Source organism: Heterodontus francisci, chromosome 27, assembly GCF_036365525.1.
Source record: "Heterodontus francisci isolate sHetFra1 chromosome 27, sHetFra1.hap1, whole genome shotgun sequence".
NCBI lineage: Eukaryota > Metazoa > Chordata > Chondrichthyes > Heterodontiformes > Heterodontidae > Heterodontus > Heterodontus francisci.
This window is the reverse complement of record NC_090397.1, coordinates 27,638,732-27,655,962: the sequence shown is the minus strand read 5'-3', so window position 1 is coordinate 27,655,962 and position 17,231 is coordinate 27,638,732. Positions and strand designations below refer to the sequence as shown.

The following is a 17,231-nucleotide window of genomic DNA, read 5'->3' as shown; positions in this document are numbered from 1 at the left end:
TAAAATGATCACCTAACTGCCCACGCTGATGCATAGCGTGCCAGTAGATGCAGCATATGTAACTTCAGTTATGTACTCTAATTACCCTTTTGAGGTATGTTCCATTCACGATGAGAGCACGGGTAGATTTTGAGACCGTTTATTTAACCAGATGCTCGAAGATTGCCATTGATGAAAGTCGTAAGGTGACTTTATGTCAATGAACTTTGCCCTCAAGCTGAAATGGACTAAATCACTGGCACAGCAAGCAAAGACTCTTTCACCGACATGGAACTGAAGTTGTAATGGGAACACATGTACCGAAGGCCTTACTATTATATATTGAAAGAAAGCATCACTTACCAGCTGTGTAGCTTGTGGTAGAGCCAGTTGCTGTTGATGGCACACTTGTAGATGTTACTTCTGAAAAATATTGAAGACATTCAAAATCACAACATTTTGACTCAATTCCGTACTTTCAACATAAGGTGATGTGATTTGTGTTGAATAAATAGATGATAATAATGAAGTGTAAATTGACAATACATCACTCAAACAATAATAGGCCATAGCTCTCAAAGAAGGGAGCAAATGAGCAGAAACTGAAAGAGCAGAAAGGAAGTCGACCCAGATGTGGGAATTGTCTCTGTTGTTGAATTTGATTCTTCTGAAGAACCAACAAACGCATTCACAACCAATACATCCAAGTCGAACTGGGGCATTTTTCAGAGAGCTGACAGACGTGGCCTACCTTCCAGAATAGAAAATAGAGCGCACAAAGAGGTAATATAGGTTTGGCATTCAGCTGGTGCCTGATATGACCCGACGTGCTCAACGTTCATCGAATTAAGGTGGAATTATGGTCACTGTTGGAATGTAGGAATAGTGCCAGTCAAGATAGCACAGACTGATCACACAAACAGCTATGTGGTCATTTGTATATCATCTGTTCTCAGTGATGTCGATTCAAGCATAAATGCTGGTCAGGACTCTTCCTTGAAATAGTGCCATGGTATCTGTTTAGACCTCCAGAGAGTGGAGACACTGGTTTGACTGAACAGCTCAACAAACAGAGCACACCAAAGGGATTGCAGCTCTTACTCAGTAGAGCACCTCAGTGTCAGAATAGGTTTCGTGATAGGAATGGGAGTTGATGCGCGAGACCCTTCAGAGTTGAGTATGTGCACAAGATGAGAAAAAGCTGACAATTTGTTTTCAATGACCAGGACCTTCAGCTGAAAGAGCACTCTTGTCTTGAATTACTTGTTCATGTTTATTGCAGGAAGACATCACTCACCACTGGTAGTAGGTTCAGGAGTTGTGTTTGTCCCTGTTCTTGCAGTTGTTTCTGCAGAGGGAAACAAATGTATTCACAACCATGAGATTCAAGGTTGATTAGAAACTGCATTGAGACAGTGTCAACAGAATCAGCAGATATTACGCAAATTAAAAGAGAGTTCACGATTGGTCTCCAAACCTATCAATGCAGGTTTCCATTCAGACAGTATCCTGCCCTAGTAAACGTGGTGTATTCCATCGACACTATGGACAAGCTCACCATCAAGTGAGTGTCATTGTGAAAAATCGAATTTGAAGGCTGATTCCATTCACCCCTGAAGGCCAAAGACTACACTGAGACATAGAACATAGTGATACATAGAAAGGTTAAAGGAGATTCAGACTAGAACACAAAACTGTGCAACACAAAATGCGTATTACTCTCAGATATTCAACAACTGAATAGCTGATGACCTGTCTGGAGAAATTCCCTGCACATCAAACTGCTTCATGCAGAAATCAATTAAAATGATCACCTCACTGCCCACGCTGATGCAAAGCGTGCCATTAGATGCGGCATATATAATTTCAGTTATGTACTCCAATTACCCTTTCGAGGTATGTTCCATTCACGATGAGAGCACGGGTAGATTTTCAGACCGTTTATTTAACCAGATGCTCGAAGATTGCCATTGATAAAAGTCGTAAGGTGATTTTATATCAATGAACTCTGCCCTCAAGCTGAAATGGACTAAATCACTGGCACAGCAAGCAAAGTCTCTTTCACCGACAAGGAACTGAAGTTGTAAAGGGAACACATGCATCGAAGGCCTTACTATTATATATTGAAAGAAATCATCACTTACCAGTTGTGAAGCTTGTGGTAGAGCCAGGTGCTGTTGATGACACACTTGGAGTTGTTACTTCTGAAAAATATTAAAGACATTCAAAATCACAACATTTTGACTCAATTCCGTACTTTCAATGTAAGGTGATGTGATTTGTGTTGAATAAATATATGATAATAATGAAGTGTAAATTGACAATACATCATTCAAAGAATAATAGGCCATAGCTCTCAAAGAAGGGAGCAAGATGATTTTATGTCAATGAACTCTGCCCTCAAGCTGAAATGGACTAAATCACTGGCACAGCAAGCAAAGACTCTTTCACCGACATGGAACTGAAGTTGTAATGGGAACACATGTACCTAAGGCCTTACTATTATATATTGAAAGAAATCATCACTTACCAGTTGTGAAGCTTGTGGTAGAGCCGGTTGCTGTTGATGACACACTTGTAGATGTTATTTCTGAAAAATATTGAAGACATTCAAAATCACAACATTTTGACTCAATTCCGTACTTTCAACGTAAGGTGATGTGATTTGTGTTGAATAAATAGATGATAATAATGAAGTGTAAATTGACAATACATCACTCAAACAATAATCGGCCATAGCTCTCAAAGAAGGGAGCAAATGAGCGGAACTGAAAGAGCAGAAAGTGTTAAAAAATGTCCCTCTTCGCGAAAGGAAGTCGACCCAGATGTGGGAATTGTCTCTGTTGTTGAACTTGATTCTTCTGAAGAACCAACAAACGCATTCACAACCAATACATCCAAGTCGAACTGGGGCATTTTTCAGAGAGCTGACAGACGTGGCCTACCTTCCAGAATAGAAAATAGAGCGCACAAAGAGGTAATATAGGTTTGGCATTCAGCTGGTGCCTGATATGACCCGACGTGCTCAATGTTCATCGAATTAAGGTGGAATTATGGTCACTGTTGGAATGTAGGAATAGTGCCAGTCAAGATAGCACAGACTGATCACACAAACAGCTATGTGGTCATTTCTATATCATCTGTTCTCAGTGATGTTGATTCAAGCATAAATGCTGGTCAGGACTCTTCCTTGAAATAGTGCCATGGTATCTGTTTAGACCTCCAGAGAGTGGAGACACTGGTTTGACTGAACAGCTCAACAAACAGAGCACACCAAAGGCATTGCAGCTCTTACTCAGTAGAGCACCTCAGTGTCAGAATAGGTTTTGTGATAGGAATGGGAGTTGATGCGCGAGACCCTTCAGAGTTGAGTATGTGCACAAGATGAGAAAAAGCTGACAATTTGTTTTCAATGACCAGGACCTTCAGCTGAAAGAGCACTCTTGTCTTGAATTACTTGTTCATGTTTATTGCAGGAAGACATCACTCACCACTGGTAGTAGGTTCAGGAGTTGTGTTTATCCCTGTTGTTGCAGTTGTTTCTGCAGAGGGAAACAAATGTATTCACAACCATGAGATTCAAGGTTGATTTGCAACTGCATTGAGACAGTGTCAACAGAATCAGCAGATATTACGCAAATTAAAAGAGAGTTCACGATTGGTCTCCAAACCTATCAATGCAGGTTTCCATTCAGACAGTATCCTGCCCTAGTAAACGTGGTGTATTCCATCTACACTATGGACAAGCTCACCATCAAGTGAGTGTCATTGTGAAAAATCGAATTTGAAGGCTGATTCCATTCACCACTTAAGGCCAAAGACTATGCTGAGACATAGAACATAGTGATACATAGAAAGGTTAAAGGAGATTCAGACCAGAGCACAAAACTGTGCAACACAAAATGAGTATTACTCTCAGAAATTCAACAGCTGAATACCTGATGTCCTGTCTGGAGAAATTCCCTGCACATCAAACTGCTTCATGCAGAAATCAATTAAAATGATCACCTAACTGCCCACGCTGATGCACAGCGTGCCAGTAGATGCAGCATATGTAATTTCAGTTATGTACTCTAATTACCCTTTTGAGGTATGTTCCATTCACGATGAGAGCACGGGTAGATTTTCAGACCGTTTATTTAACCAGATGCTCGAAGATTGCCATTGATGAAAGTCGTAAGGTGACTTTATGTCAATGAACTTTGCCCTCAAGCTGAAATGGACTAAATCACTGGCACAGCAAGCAAAGACTCTTTCACCGACATGGAACTGAAGTTGTAATGGGAACACATGTACCTAAGGCCTTACTATTATATATTGAAAGAAAGCATCACTTACCAGCTGTGTAGCTTGTGGTAGAGCCAGTTGCTGTTGATGACACACTTGTAGATGTTACTTCTGAAAATTATTGAAGACATTCAAAATCACAACATTTTGACTCAATTCCGTACTTTCAACATAAGGTGATGTGATTTGTGTTGAATAAATATATGATAATAATGAAGTGTAAATTGACAATACATCACTCAAACAATAATAGGCCATAGCTCTCAAAGAAGGGAGCAAGTGAGCGGAAACTGAAAGAGCAGAAAGGAAGTCGACCCAGATGTGGGAATTGTCTCTGTTGTTGAACTTGATTCTTCTGAAGAACCAACAAACGCATTCACAACCAATACATCCAAGTCGAACTGGGGCATTTTTCAGAGAGCTGACAGACGTGGCCTACCTTCCAGAATAGAAAATAGAGCGCACAAAGAGGTAATATAGGTTTGGCATTCAGCTGGTGTCTGATATGACCCGACGTGCTCAACGTTCATCGAATTAAGGTGGAATTATGGTCACTGTTGGAATGTAGGAATAGTGCCAGTCAAGATAGCACAGACTGATCACACAAACAGCTATGTGGTCATTTCTATATCATCTGTTCTCAGTGATGTTGATTCAAGCATAAATGCTGGTCAGGACTCTTCCTTGAAATAGTGCCATGGTATCTGTTTAGACCTCCAGAGAGTGGAGACACTGGTTTGACTGAACAGCTCAACAAACAGAGCACACCAAAGGCATTGCAGCTCTTACTCAGTAGAGCACCTCAGTGTCAGAATAGGTTTCGTGATAGGAATGGGAGTTGATGCGCGAGACCCTTCAGAGTTGAGTATGTGCAACAGATGAGAAAAAGCTGACAATTTGTTTTCAATGACCAGGACCTTCAGCTGAAAGAGCACTCTTGTCTTGAATTACTTGTTCATGTTTATTGCAGGAAGACATCACTCACCACTGGTAGTAGGTTCAGGAGTTGTGTTTGTCCCTGTTCTTGCAGTTGTTTCTGCAGAGGGAAACAAATGTATTCACAACCATGAGATTCAAGGTTGATTAGAAACTGCATTGAGACAGTGTCAACAGAATCAGCAGATATTACGCAAATTAAAAGAGAGTTCACGATTGGTCTCCAAACCTATCAATGCAGGTTTCCATTCTGACAGTATCCTGCCCTAGTATACGTGGTGTATTCCATCTACACTATGGACAAGCTCACCATCAAGTGAGTGTCATTGTGAAAAATCGAATTTGAAGGCTGATTCCATTCACCCCTGAAGGCCAAAGACTACGCTGAGACATAGAACATAGTGATACATAGAAAGGTTAAAGGACATTCAGACTAGAACACAGAACTGTGCAACACAAAATGCGTATTACTCTCAGATATTCAACAGCTGAATAGCTGATGACCTGTCTGGAGAAATTCCCTGCACATCAAACTGCTTCATGCAGAAATCAATTAAAATGATCACCTAACTGCCCACGCTGATGCAAAGCGTGCCATTAGATGCGGCATATATAATTTCAGTTATGTACTCCAATTAACCTTTCGAGGTATGTTCCATTTACGATGAGAGCACGGGTAGATTTTCAGACCGTTTATTTAACCAGATGCTCGAAGATTGCCATTGATGAAAGTCGTAAGGTGATTTTATGTCAATGAACTTTGCCCTCAAGCTGAAATGGACTAAATCACTGGCACAGCAAGCAAAGTCTCTTTCACCGACAAGGAACTGAAGTTGTAATGGGAACACATGCATCGAAGGCCTTACTATTATATATTGAAAGAAATCATCACTTACCAGTTGTGAAGCTTGTGGTAGAGCCGGTTGCTGTTGATGACACACTTGTAGATGTTACTTCTGAAAAATATTGAAGACATTCAAAATCACAACATTTTGACTCAATTCCGTACTTTCAACGTAAGGTGATGTGATTTGTGTTGAATAAATATATGATAATAATGAAGTGTAAATTGACAATACATCATTCAAAGAATAATAGGCCATAGCTCTCAAAGAAGGGAGCAAGATGATTTTATGTCAATGAACTCTGCCCTCAAGCTGAAATGGACTAAATCACTGGCACAGCAAGCAAAGACTCTTTCACCGACATGGAACTGAAGTTGTAATGGGAACACATGCACCTAAGGCCTTACTATTATATATTGAAAGAAATCATCACTTACCAGTTGTGAAGCTTGTGGTAGAGCCGGGTGCTGTTGATGACACACTTGGAGTTGTTACTTCTGAAAAATATTGAAGACATTCAAAATCACAACATTTTGACTCAATTCCGTACTTTCAATGTAAGGTGATGTGATTTGTGTTGAATAAATATATGATAATAATGAAGTGTAAATTGACAATACATCATTCAAAGAATAATAGGCCATAGCTCTCAAAGAAGGGAGCAAGATGATTTTATGTCAATGAACTCTGCCCTCACGCTGAAATGGACTAAATCACTGGCACAGCAAGCAAAGACTCTTTCACCGACAAGGAACTGAAGTTGTAATGGGAACACATGTACCGAAGGCCTTACTATTATCTTTTGAAAGAAAGCATCACTTACCAGTTGTGAAGCTTGTGATGGAGCCGGTTGCTGTTGATGGCACACTTGTCGATGTTACTTCTGAAAAATATTGAAGACATTCAAAATCACAACATTTTGACTCAATTCCGTACTTTCAACGTAAGGTGATGTGATTTGTGTTGAATAAATAGATGATAATAATGAAGTGTAAATTGACAATACATCACTCAAACAAATAATAGGCCATAGCTCTCAAAGAAGGGAGCAAATGAGCGGAAACTGAAAGAGCAGAACGTGTTAAAAAATGTCCCTCTTCGCGAAAGGAAGTCGACCCAGATGTGGGAATTGTCTCTGTTGTTGAACTTGATTCTTCTGAAGAACCAACAAACGCATTCACAACCAATACATCCAAGTCGAACTGGGGCATTTTTCAGAGAGCTGACAGACGTGGCCTACCTTCCAGAATAGAAAATAGAGCGCACAAAGAGGTAATATAGGTTTGGCATTCAGCTGGTGCCTGATATGACCCGACGTGCTCAATGTTCATCGAATTAAGGTGGAATTATGGTCACTGTTGGAATGTAGGAATAGTGCCAGTCAAGATAGCACAGACTGATCACACAAACAGCTATGTGGTCATTTCTATATCATCTGTTCTCAGTGATGTTGATTCAAGCATAAATGCTGGTCAGGACTCTTCCTTGAAATAGTGCCATGGTATCTGTTTAGACCTCCAGAGAGTGGAGACACTGGTTTGACTGAACAGCTCAACAAACAGAGCACACCAAAGGCATTGCAGCTCTTACTCAGTAGAGCACCTCAGTGTCAGAATAGGTTTTGTGATAGGAATGGGAGTTGATGCGCGAGACCCTTCAGAGTTGAGTATGTGCACAAGATGAGAAAAAGCTGACAATTTGTTTTCAATGACCAGGACCTTCAGCTGAAAGAGCACTCTTGTCTTGAATTACTTGTTCATGTTTATTGCAGGAAGACATCACTCACCACTGGTAGTAGGTTCAGGAGTTGTGTTTATCCCTGTTGTTGCAGTTGTTTCTGCAGAGGGAAACAAATGTATTCACAACCATGAGATTCAAGGTTGATTTGCAACTGCATTGAGACAGTGTCAACAGAATCAGCAGATATTACGCAAATTAAAAGAGAGTTCACGATTGGTCTCCAAACCTATCAATGCAGGTTTCCATTCAGACAGTATCCTGCCCTAGTAAACGTGGTGTATTCCATCTACACTATGGACAAGCTCACCATCAAGTGAGTGTCATTGTGAAAAATCGAATTTGAAGGCTGATTCCATTCACCACTTAAGGCCAAAGACTATGCTGAGACATAGAACATAGTGATACATAGAAAGGTTAAAGGAGATTCAGACCAGAGCACAAAACTGTGCAACACAAAATGAGTATTACTCTCAGAAATTCAACAGCTGAATACCTGATGTCCTGTCTGGAGAAATTCCCTGCACATCAAACTGCTTCATGCAGAAATCAATTAAAATGATCACCTAACTGCCCACGCTGATGCACAGCGTGCCAGTAGATGCAGCATATGTAATTTCAGTTATGTACTCTAATTACCCTTTTGAGGTATGTTCCATTCACGATGAGAGCACGGGTAGATTTTCAGACCGTTTATTTAACCAGATGCTCGAAGATTGCCATTGATGAAAGTCGTAAGGTGACTTTATGTCAATGAACTTTGCCCTCAAGCTGAAATGGACTAAATCACTGGCACAGCAAGCAAAGACTCTTTCACCGACATGGAACTGAAGTTGTAATGGGAACACATGTACCTAAGGCCTTACTATTATATATTGAAAGAAAGCATCACTTACCAGCTGTGTAGCTTGTGGTAGAGCCAGTTGCTGTTGATGACACACTTGTAGATGTTACTTCTGAAAATTATTGAAGACATTCAAAATCACAACATTTTGACTCAATTCCGTACTTTCAACATAAGGTGATGTGATTTGTGTTGAATAAATATATGATAATAATGAAGTGTAAATTGACAATACATCACTCAAACAATAATAGGCCATAGCTCTCAAAGAAGGGAGCAAGTGAGCGGAAACTGAAAGAGCAGAAAGGAAGTCGACCCAGATGTGGGAATTGTCTCTGTTGTTGAACTTGATTCTTCTGAAGAACCAACAAACGCATTCACAACCAATACATCCAAGTCGAACTGGGGCATTTTTCAGAGAGCTGACAGACGTGGCCTACCTTCCAGAATAGAAAATAGAGCGCACAAAGAGGTAATATAGGTTTGGCATTCAGCTGGTGTCTGATATGACCCGACGTGCTCAACGTTCATCGAATTAAGGTGGAATTATGGTCACTGTTGGAATGTAGGAATAGTGCCAGTCAAGATAGCACAGACTGATCACACAAACAGCTATGTGGTCATTTCTATATCATCTGTTCTCAGTGATGTTGATTCAAGCATAAATGCTGGTCAGGACTCTTCCTTGAAATAGTGCCATGGTATCTGTTTAGACCTCCAGAGAGTGGAGACACTGGTTTGACTGAACAGCTCAACAAACAGAGCACACCAAAGGCATTGCAGCTCTTACTCAGTAGAGCACCTCAGTGTCAGAATAGGTTTCGTGATAGGAATGGGAGTTGATGCGCGAGACCCTTCAGAGTTGAGTATGTGCAACAGATGAGAAAAAGCTGACAATTTGTTTTCAATGACCAGGACCTTCAGCTGAAAGAGCACTCTTGTCTTGAATTACTTGTTCATGTTTATTGCAGGAAGACATCACTCACCACTGGTAGTAGGTTCAGGAGTTGTGTTTGTCCCTGTTCTTGCAGTTGTTTCTGCAGAGGGAAACAAATGTATTCACAACCATGAGATTCAAGGTTGATTAGAAACTGCATTGAGACAGTGTCAACAGAATCAGCAGATATTACGCAAATTAAAAGAGAGTTCACGATTGGTCTCCAAACCTATCAATGCAGGTTTCCATTCTGACAGTATCCTGCCCTAGTATACGTGGTGTATTCCATCTACACTATGGACAAGCTCACCATCAAGTGAGTGTCATTGTGAAAAATCGAATTTGAAGGCTGATTCCATTCACCCCTGAAGGCCAAAGACTACGCTGAGACATAGAACATAGTGATACATAGAAAGGTTAAAGGACATTCAGACTAGAACACAGAACTGTGCAACACAAAATGCGTATTACTCTCAGATATTCAACAGCTGAATAGCTGATGACCTGTCTGGAGAAATTCCCTGCACATCAAACTGCTTCATGCAGAAATCAATTAAAATGATCACCTAACTGCCCACGCTGATGCAAAGCGTGCCATTAGATGCGGCATATATAATTTCAGTTATGTACTCCAATTAACCTTTCGAGGTATGTTCCATTCACGATGAGAGCACGGGTAGATTTTCAGACCGTTTATTTAACCAGATGCTCGAAGATTGCCATTGATGAAAGTCGTAAGGTGATTTTATGTCAATGAACTTTGCCCTCAAGCTGAAATGGACTAAATCACTGGCACAGCAAGCAAAGTCTCTTTCACCGACAAGGAACTGAAGTTGTAATGGGAACACATGCATCGAAGGCCTTACTATTATATATTGAAAGAAATCATCACTTACCAGTTGTGAAGCTTGTGGTAGAGCCGGTTGCTGTTGATGACACACTTGTAGATGTTACTTCTGAAAAATATTGAAGACATTCAAAATCACAACATTTTGACTCAATTCCGTACTTTCAACGTAAGGTGATGTGATTTGTGTTGAATAAATATATGATAATAATGAAGTGTAAATTGACAATACATCATTCAAAGAATAATAGGCCATAGCTCTCAAAGAAGGGAGCAAGATGATTTTATGTCAATGAACTCTGCCCTCAAGCTGAAATGGACTAAATCACTGGCACAGCAAGCAAAGACTCTTTCACCGACATGGAACTGAAGTTGTAATGGGAACACATGCACCTAAGGCCTTACTATTATATATTGAAAGAAATCATCACTTACCAGTTGTGAAGCTTGTGGTAGAGCCGGGTGCTGTTGATGACACACTTGGAGTTGTTACTTCTGAAAAATATTGAAGACATTCAAAATCACAACATTTTGACTCAATTCCGTACTTTCAATGTAAGGTGATGTGATTTGTGTTGAATAAATATATGATAATAATGAAGTGTAAATTGACAATACATCATTCAAAGAATAATAGGCCATAGCTCTCAAAGAAGGGAGCAAGATGATTTTATGTCAATGAACTCTGCCCTCAAGCTGAAATGGACTAAATCACTGGCACAGCAAGCAAAGACTCTTTCACCGACAAGGAACTGAAGTTGTAATGGGAACACATGTACCGAAGGCCTTACTATTATCTTTTGAAAGAAAGCATCACTTACCAGTTGTGAAGCTTGTGATGGAGCCGGTTGCTGTTGATGGCACACTTGTCGATGTTACTTCTGAAAAATATTGAAGACATTCAAAATCACAACATTTTGACTCAATTCCGTACTTTCAACGTAAGGTGATGTGATTTGTGTTGAATAAATAGATGATAATAATGAAGTGTAAATTGACAATACATCACTCAAACAAATAATAGGCCATAGCTCTCAAAGAAGGGAGCAAATGAGCGGAAACTGAAAGAGCAGAACGTGTTAAAAAATGTCCCTCTTCGCGAAAGGAAGTCGACCCAGATGTGGGAATTGTCTCTGTTGTTGAACTTGATTCTTCTGAAGAACCAACAAATGCATTCACAACCAATACATCCAAGTCGAACTGGGGCATTTTTCAGAGAGCTGACAGACGTGGCCTACCTTCCAGAATAGAAAATAGAGCGCACAAAGAGGTAATATAGGTTTGGCATTCAGCTGGTGCCTGATATGACCCGACGTGCTCAACGTTCATCGAATTAAGGTGGAATTATGGTCACTGTTGGAATGTAGGAATAGTGCCAGTCAAGATAGCACAGACTGATCACACAAACAGCTCTTTGGTAATTTCTATAACATCTGTTCTCAGTGATGTTGATTCAAGCATAAATGCTGGTCAGGACTCTTCCTTGAAATCGTGCCATGGTATCTGTTTAGACCTCCAGAGAGTGGAGACACTGGTTTGACTTAACAGCTCAACAAACAGAGCACACCAAAGGCATTGCAGCTCTTACTCAGTAGAGCACCTCAGTGTCAGAATATGTTTCGTGATAGGAATGGGAGTTGATCCGCGAGACCCTTCAGAGTTGAGTGTGTGCACAAGATGAGAAAAAGCTGACAATTTGTTTTCAATGACCAGGACCTTCAGCTGAAAGAGCACTCTTGTCTTGAACTACTTGTTCATGTTTATTGCAGGAAGACATCACTCACCACTGGTAGTAGGTTCAGGAGTTGTGTTTGTCCCTGTTGTTGCAGTTGTTTCTGCAGAAGGAAACAAATGTATTCACAACCATGAGATTCAAGGTTGCCTTGCAACTGTATTGAGACAGTGTCAACAGAATCAGCAGATATTACGCAAATTAAAAGAGAGTTCACGATTGGTCTCCAAACCTATCAATGCAGGTTTCCATTCAGACAGTATCCTGCCCTAGTATACGTGGTGTATTCCATCTACAGTATGGACAAGCTCACCATCAAGTGAGTGTCATTGTGAAAAATCGAATTTGAAGGCTGATTCCATTCACCCCTTAAGGCCAAAGACTACACTGAGTCATAGAACATAGTGATACAAAGAAAGGTTAAAGGAGATTCAGACGAGAACACAAAACTGTGCAACACAAAATGAGTATTACTCTCAGAAATTCAACAGCTGAATACCTGATGTCCTGTCTGGAGAAATTCCCTGCACATCAAACTCCTTCATGCAGAAATCAATTAAAATGATCACCTAACTGCCCACGCTGATGCATAGCGTGCCAGTAGATGCAGCATATGTAATTTCAGTTATGTACTCTAATTACCCTTTTGAGGTATGTTCCATTCACGATGAGAGCACGGGTAGATTTTGAGACCGTTTATTTAACCAGATGCTCGAAGATTGCCATTGATGAAAGTCGTAAGGTGACTTTATGTCAATGAACTTTGCCCTCAAGCTGAAATGGACTAAATCACTGGCACAGCAAGCAAAGACTCTTTCACCGACATGGAACTGAAGTTGTAATGGGAACACATGTACCTAAGGCCTTACTATTATATATTGAAAGAAAGCATCACTTACCAGCTGTGTAGCTTGTGGTAGAGCCAGTTGCTGTTGATGACACACTTGTAGATGTTACTTCTGAAAATTATTGAAGACATTCAAAATCACAACATTTTGACTCAATTCCGTACTTTCAACATAAGGTGATGTGATTTGTGTTGAATAAATATATGATAATAATGAAGTGTAAATTGACAATACATCACTCAAACAATACTAGGCCATAGCTCTCAAAGAAGGGAGCAAGTGAGCGGAAACTGAAAGAGCAGAAAGGAAGTCGACCCAGATGTGGGAATTGTCTCTGTTGTTGAACTTGATTCTTCTGAAGAACCAACAAACGCATTCACAACCAATACATCCAAGTCGAACTGGGGCATTTTTCAGAGAGCTGACAGACGTGGCCTACCTTCCAGAATAGAAAATAGAGCGCACAAAGAGGTAATATAGGTTTGGCATTCAGCTGGTGTCTGATATGACCCGACGTGCTCAACGTTCATCGAATTAAGGTGGAATTATGGTCACTGTTGGAATGTAGGAATAGTGCCAGTCAAGATAGCACAGACTGATCACACAAACAGCTATGTGGTCATTTCTATATCATCTGTTCTCAGTGATGTTGATTCAAGCATAAATGCTGGTCAGGACTCTTCCTTGAAATAGTGCCATGGTATTTGTTTAGACCTCCAGAGAGTGGAGACACTGGTTTGACTGAACAGCTCAACAAACAGAGCACACCAAAGGCATTGCAGCTCTTACTCAGTAGAGCACCTCAGTGTCAGAATAGGTTTCGTGATAGGAATGGGAGTTGATGCGCGAGACCCTTCAGAGTTGAGTATGTGCACAAGATGAGAAAAAGCTGACAATTTGTTTTCAATGACCAGGACCTTCAGCTGAAAGAGCACTCGTCTTGAATTACTTGTTCATGTTTATTGCAGGAAGACATCACTCACCACTGGTAGTAGGTTCAGGAGTTGTGTTTGTCCCTGTTGTCGCAGTTGTTTCTACAGAAGGAAACAAATGTATTCACAACCATGAGATTCAAGGTTGCCTTGCAACTGTATTGAGACAGTGTCAACAGAATCAGCAGATATTACGCAAATTAAAAGAGAGTTCACGATTGGTCTCCAAACCTATCAATGCAGGTTTCCATTCTGACAGTATCCTGCCCTAGTATACGTGGTGTATTCCATCTACACTATGGACAAGCTCACCATCAAGTGAGTGTCATTGTGATAAATCGAATTTGAAGGCTGATTCCATTCACCCCTGAAGCCCAAAGACTACGCTGAGACATAGAACATAGTGATACATAGAAAGGTTAAAGGACATTCAGACTAGAACACAAAACTGTGCAACACAAAATGCGTATTACTCTCAGATATTCAACAGCTGAATAGCTGATGACCTGTCTGGAGAAATTCCCTGCACATCAAACTGCTTCATGCAGAAATCAATTAAAATGATCACCTACTGCCCACGCTGATGCAAAGCGTGCCATTAGATGCGGCATATATAATTTCAGTTATGTACTCCAATTAACCTTTCGAGGTATGTTCCATTCGCGATGAGAGCACGGGTAGATTTTCAGACCGTTTATTTAACCAGATGCTCGAAGATTGCCATTGATGAAAGTCGTAAGGTGATTTTATGTCAATGAACTTTGCCCTCAAGCTGAAATGGACTAAATCACTGGCACAGCAAGCAAAGTCTCTTTCACCGACAAGGAACTGAAGTTGTAATGGGAACACATGCATCGAAGGCCTTACTATTATATATTGAAAGAAATCATCACTTACCAGTTGTGAAGCTTGTGGTAGAGCCGGTTGCTGTTGATGACACACTTGTAGATGTTACTTCTGAAAAATATTGAAGACATTCAAAATCACAACATTTTGACTCAATTCCGTACTTTCAACGTAAGGTGATGTGATTTGTGTTGAATAAATATATGATAATAATGAAGTGTAAATTGACAATACATCATTCAAAGAATAATAGGCCATAGCTCTCAAAGAAGGGAGCAAGATGATTTTATGTCAATGAACTCTGCCCTCACGCTGAAATGGACTAAATCACTGGCACAGCAAGCAAAGACTCTTTCACCGACATGGAACTGAAGTTGTAATGGGAACACATGCACCTAAGGCCTTACTATTATATATTGAAAGAAATCATCACTTACCAGTTGTGAAGCTTGTGGTAGAGCCGGGTGCTGTTGATGACACACTTGTCGATGTTACTTCTGAAAAATATTGAAGACATTCAAAATCACAACATTTTGACTCAATTCCGTACTTTCAACGTAAGGTGATGTGATTTGTGTTGAATAAATAGATGATAATAATGAAGTGTAAATTGACAATACATCACTCAAACAAATAATAGGCCATAGCTCTCAAAGAAGGGAGCAAATGAGCGGAAACTGAAAGAGCAGAACGTGTTAAAAAATGTCCCTCTTCGCGAAAGGAAGTCGACCCAGATGTGGGAATTGTCTCTGTTGTTGAACTTGATTCTTCTGAAGAACCAACAAACGCATTCACAACCAATACATCCAAGTCGAACTGGGGCATTTTTCAGAGAGCTGACAGACGTGGCCTACCTTCCAGAATAGAAAATAGAGCGCACAAAGAGGTAATATAGGTTTGGCATTCAGCTGGTGCCTGATATGACCCGACGTGCTCAACGTTCATCGAATTAAGGTGGAATTATGGTCACTGTTGGAATGTAGGAATAGTGCCAGTCAAGATAGCACAGACTGATCACACAAACAGCTATGTGGTCATTTCTATATCATCTGTTCTCAGTGATGTTGATTCAAGCATAAATGCTGGTCAGGACTCTTCCTTGAAATAGTGCCATGGTATTTGTTTAGACCTCCAGAGAGTGGAGACACTGGTTTGACTGAACAGCTCAACAAACAGAGCACACCAAAGGCATTGCAGCTCTTACTCAGTAGAGCACCTCAGTGTCAGAATAGGTTTCGTGATAGGAATGGGAGTTGATGCGCGAGACCCTTCAGAGTTGAGTATGTGCACAAGATGAGAAAAAGCTGACAATTTGTTTTCAATGACCAGGACCTTCAGCTGAAAGAGCACTCGTCTTGAATTACTTGTTCATGTTTATTGCAGGAAGACATCACTCACCACTGGTAGTTGGTTCAGGAGTTGTGTTTGTCCCTGTTGTCGCAGTTGTTTCTACAGAAGGAAACAAATGTATTCACAACCATGAGATTCAAGGTTGCCTTGCAACTGTATTGAGACAGTGTCAACAGAATCAGCAGATATTACGCAAATTAAAAGAGAGTTCACGATTGTTCTCCAAACCTATCAATGCAGGTTTCCATTCTGACAGTGTCCTGCCCTAGTATACGTGGTGTATTCCATCTACACTATGGACAAGCTCACCATCAAGTGAGTGTCATTGTGAAAAATCGAATTTGAAGGCTGATTCCATTCACCCCTGAAGGCCAAAGACTACGCTGAGACATAGAACATAGTGATACATAGAAAGGTTAAAGGACATTCAGACTAGAACACAAAACTGTGCAACACAAAATGCGTATTACTCTCAGATATTCAACAGCTGAATAGCTGATGACCTGTCTGGAGAAATTCCCTGCACATCAAACTGCTTCATGCAGAAATCAATTAAAATGATCACCTAACTGCCCACGCTGATGCAAAGCGTGCCATTAGATGCGGCATATATAATTTCAGTTATGTACTCCAATTAACCTTTCGAGGTATGTTCCATTCACGATGAGAGCACGGGTAGATTTTCAGACCGTTTATTTAACCAGATGCTCGAAGATTGCCATTGATGAAAGTCGTAAGGTGATTTTATGTCAATGAACTTTGCCCTCACGCTGAAATGGACTAAATCACTGGCACAGCAAGCAAAGACTCTTTCACCGACATGGAACTGAAGTTGTAATGGGAACACATGCACCTAAGGCCTTACTATTATATATTGAAAGAAATCATCACTTACCAGTTGTGAAGCTTGTGGTAGAGCCGGGTGCTGTTGATGACACACTTGGAGTTGTTACTTCTGAAAAATATTGAAGACATTCAAAATCACAACATTTTGACTCAATTCTGTACTTTCAATGTAAGGTGATGTGATTTGTGTTGAATAAATAGATGATAATAATGAAGTGTAAATTGACAATACATCATTCAAAGAATAATAGGCCATAGCTCTCAA

At 40.4% G+C, this 17,231-nt stretch overlaps 1 protein-coding gene across 1 annotated transcript in view; it reads right to left on the bottom strand.

Moving 5' to 3' along the window:
* Positions 1-17,231, bottom strand: part of LOC137384932 (mucin-2-like) — a 98,193-nt gene that overhangs the window by 16,361 nt on the left and 64,601 nt on the right. Inside the window, exons 96-118 of the mRNA XM_068059641.1 lie at positions 17,016-17,075; positions 16,169-16,219; positions 15,208-15,267; positions 14,822-14,881; positions 13,976-14,026; positions 13,044-13,103; positions 12,197-12,247; positions 11,234-11,293; positions 10,848-10,907; positions 10,462-10,521; positions 9,615-9,665; positions 8,681-8,740; positions 7,834-7,884; positions 6,871-6,930; positions 6,485-6,544; positions 6,099-6,158; positions 5,252-5,302; positions 4,318-4,377; positions 3,471-3,521; positions 2,510-2,569; positions 2,124-2,183; positions 1,277-1,327; positions 343-402 (exon numbers count right to left, since the gene is read on the bottom strand). Of these exons, the coding sequence (XP_067915742.1) occupies positions 343-402; positions 1,277-1,327; positions 2,124-2,183; positions 2,510-2,569; positions 3,471-3,521; positions 4,318-4,377; positions 5,252-5,302; positions 6,099-6,158; positions 6,485-6,544; positions 6,871-6,930; positions 7,834-7,884; positions 8,681-8,740; positions 9,615-9,665; positions 10,462-10,521; positions 10,848-10,907; positions 11,234-11,293; positions 12,197-12,247; positions 13,044-13,103; positions 13,976-14,026; positions 14,822-14,881; positions 15,208-15,267; positions 16,169-16,219; positions 17,016-17,075 (1,308 nt within the window). The remainder of the gene's footprint in view (positions 1-342; positions 403-1,276; positions 1,328-2,123; positions 2,184-2,509; positions 2,570-3,470; positions 3,522-4,317; positions 4,378-5,251; positions 5,303-6,098; positions 6,159-6,484; positions 6,545-6,870; positions 6,931-7,833; positions 7,885-8,680; positions 8,741-9,614; positions 9,666-10,461; positions 10,522-10,847; positions 10,908-11,233; positions 11,294-12,196; positions 12,248-13,043; positions 13,104-13,975; positions 14,027-14,821; positions 14,882-15,207; positions 15,268-16,168; positions 16,220-17,015; positions 17,076-17,231) is intronic.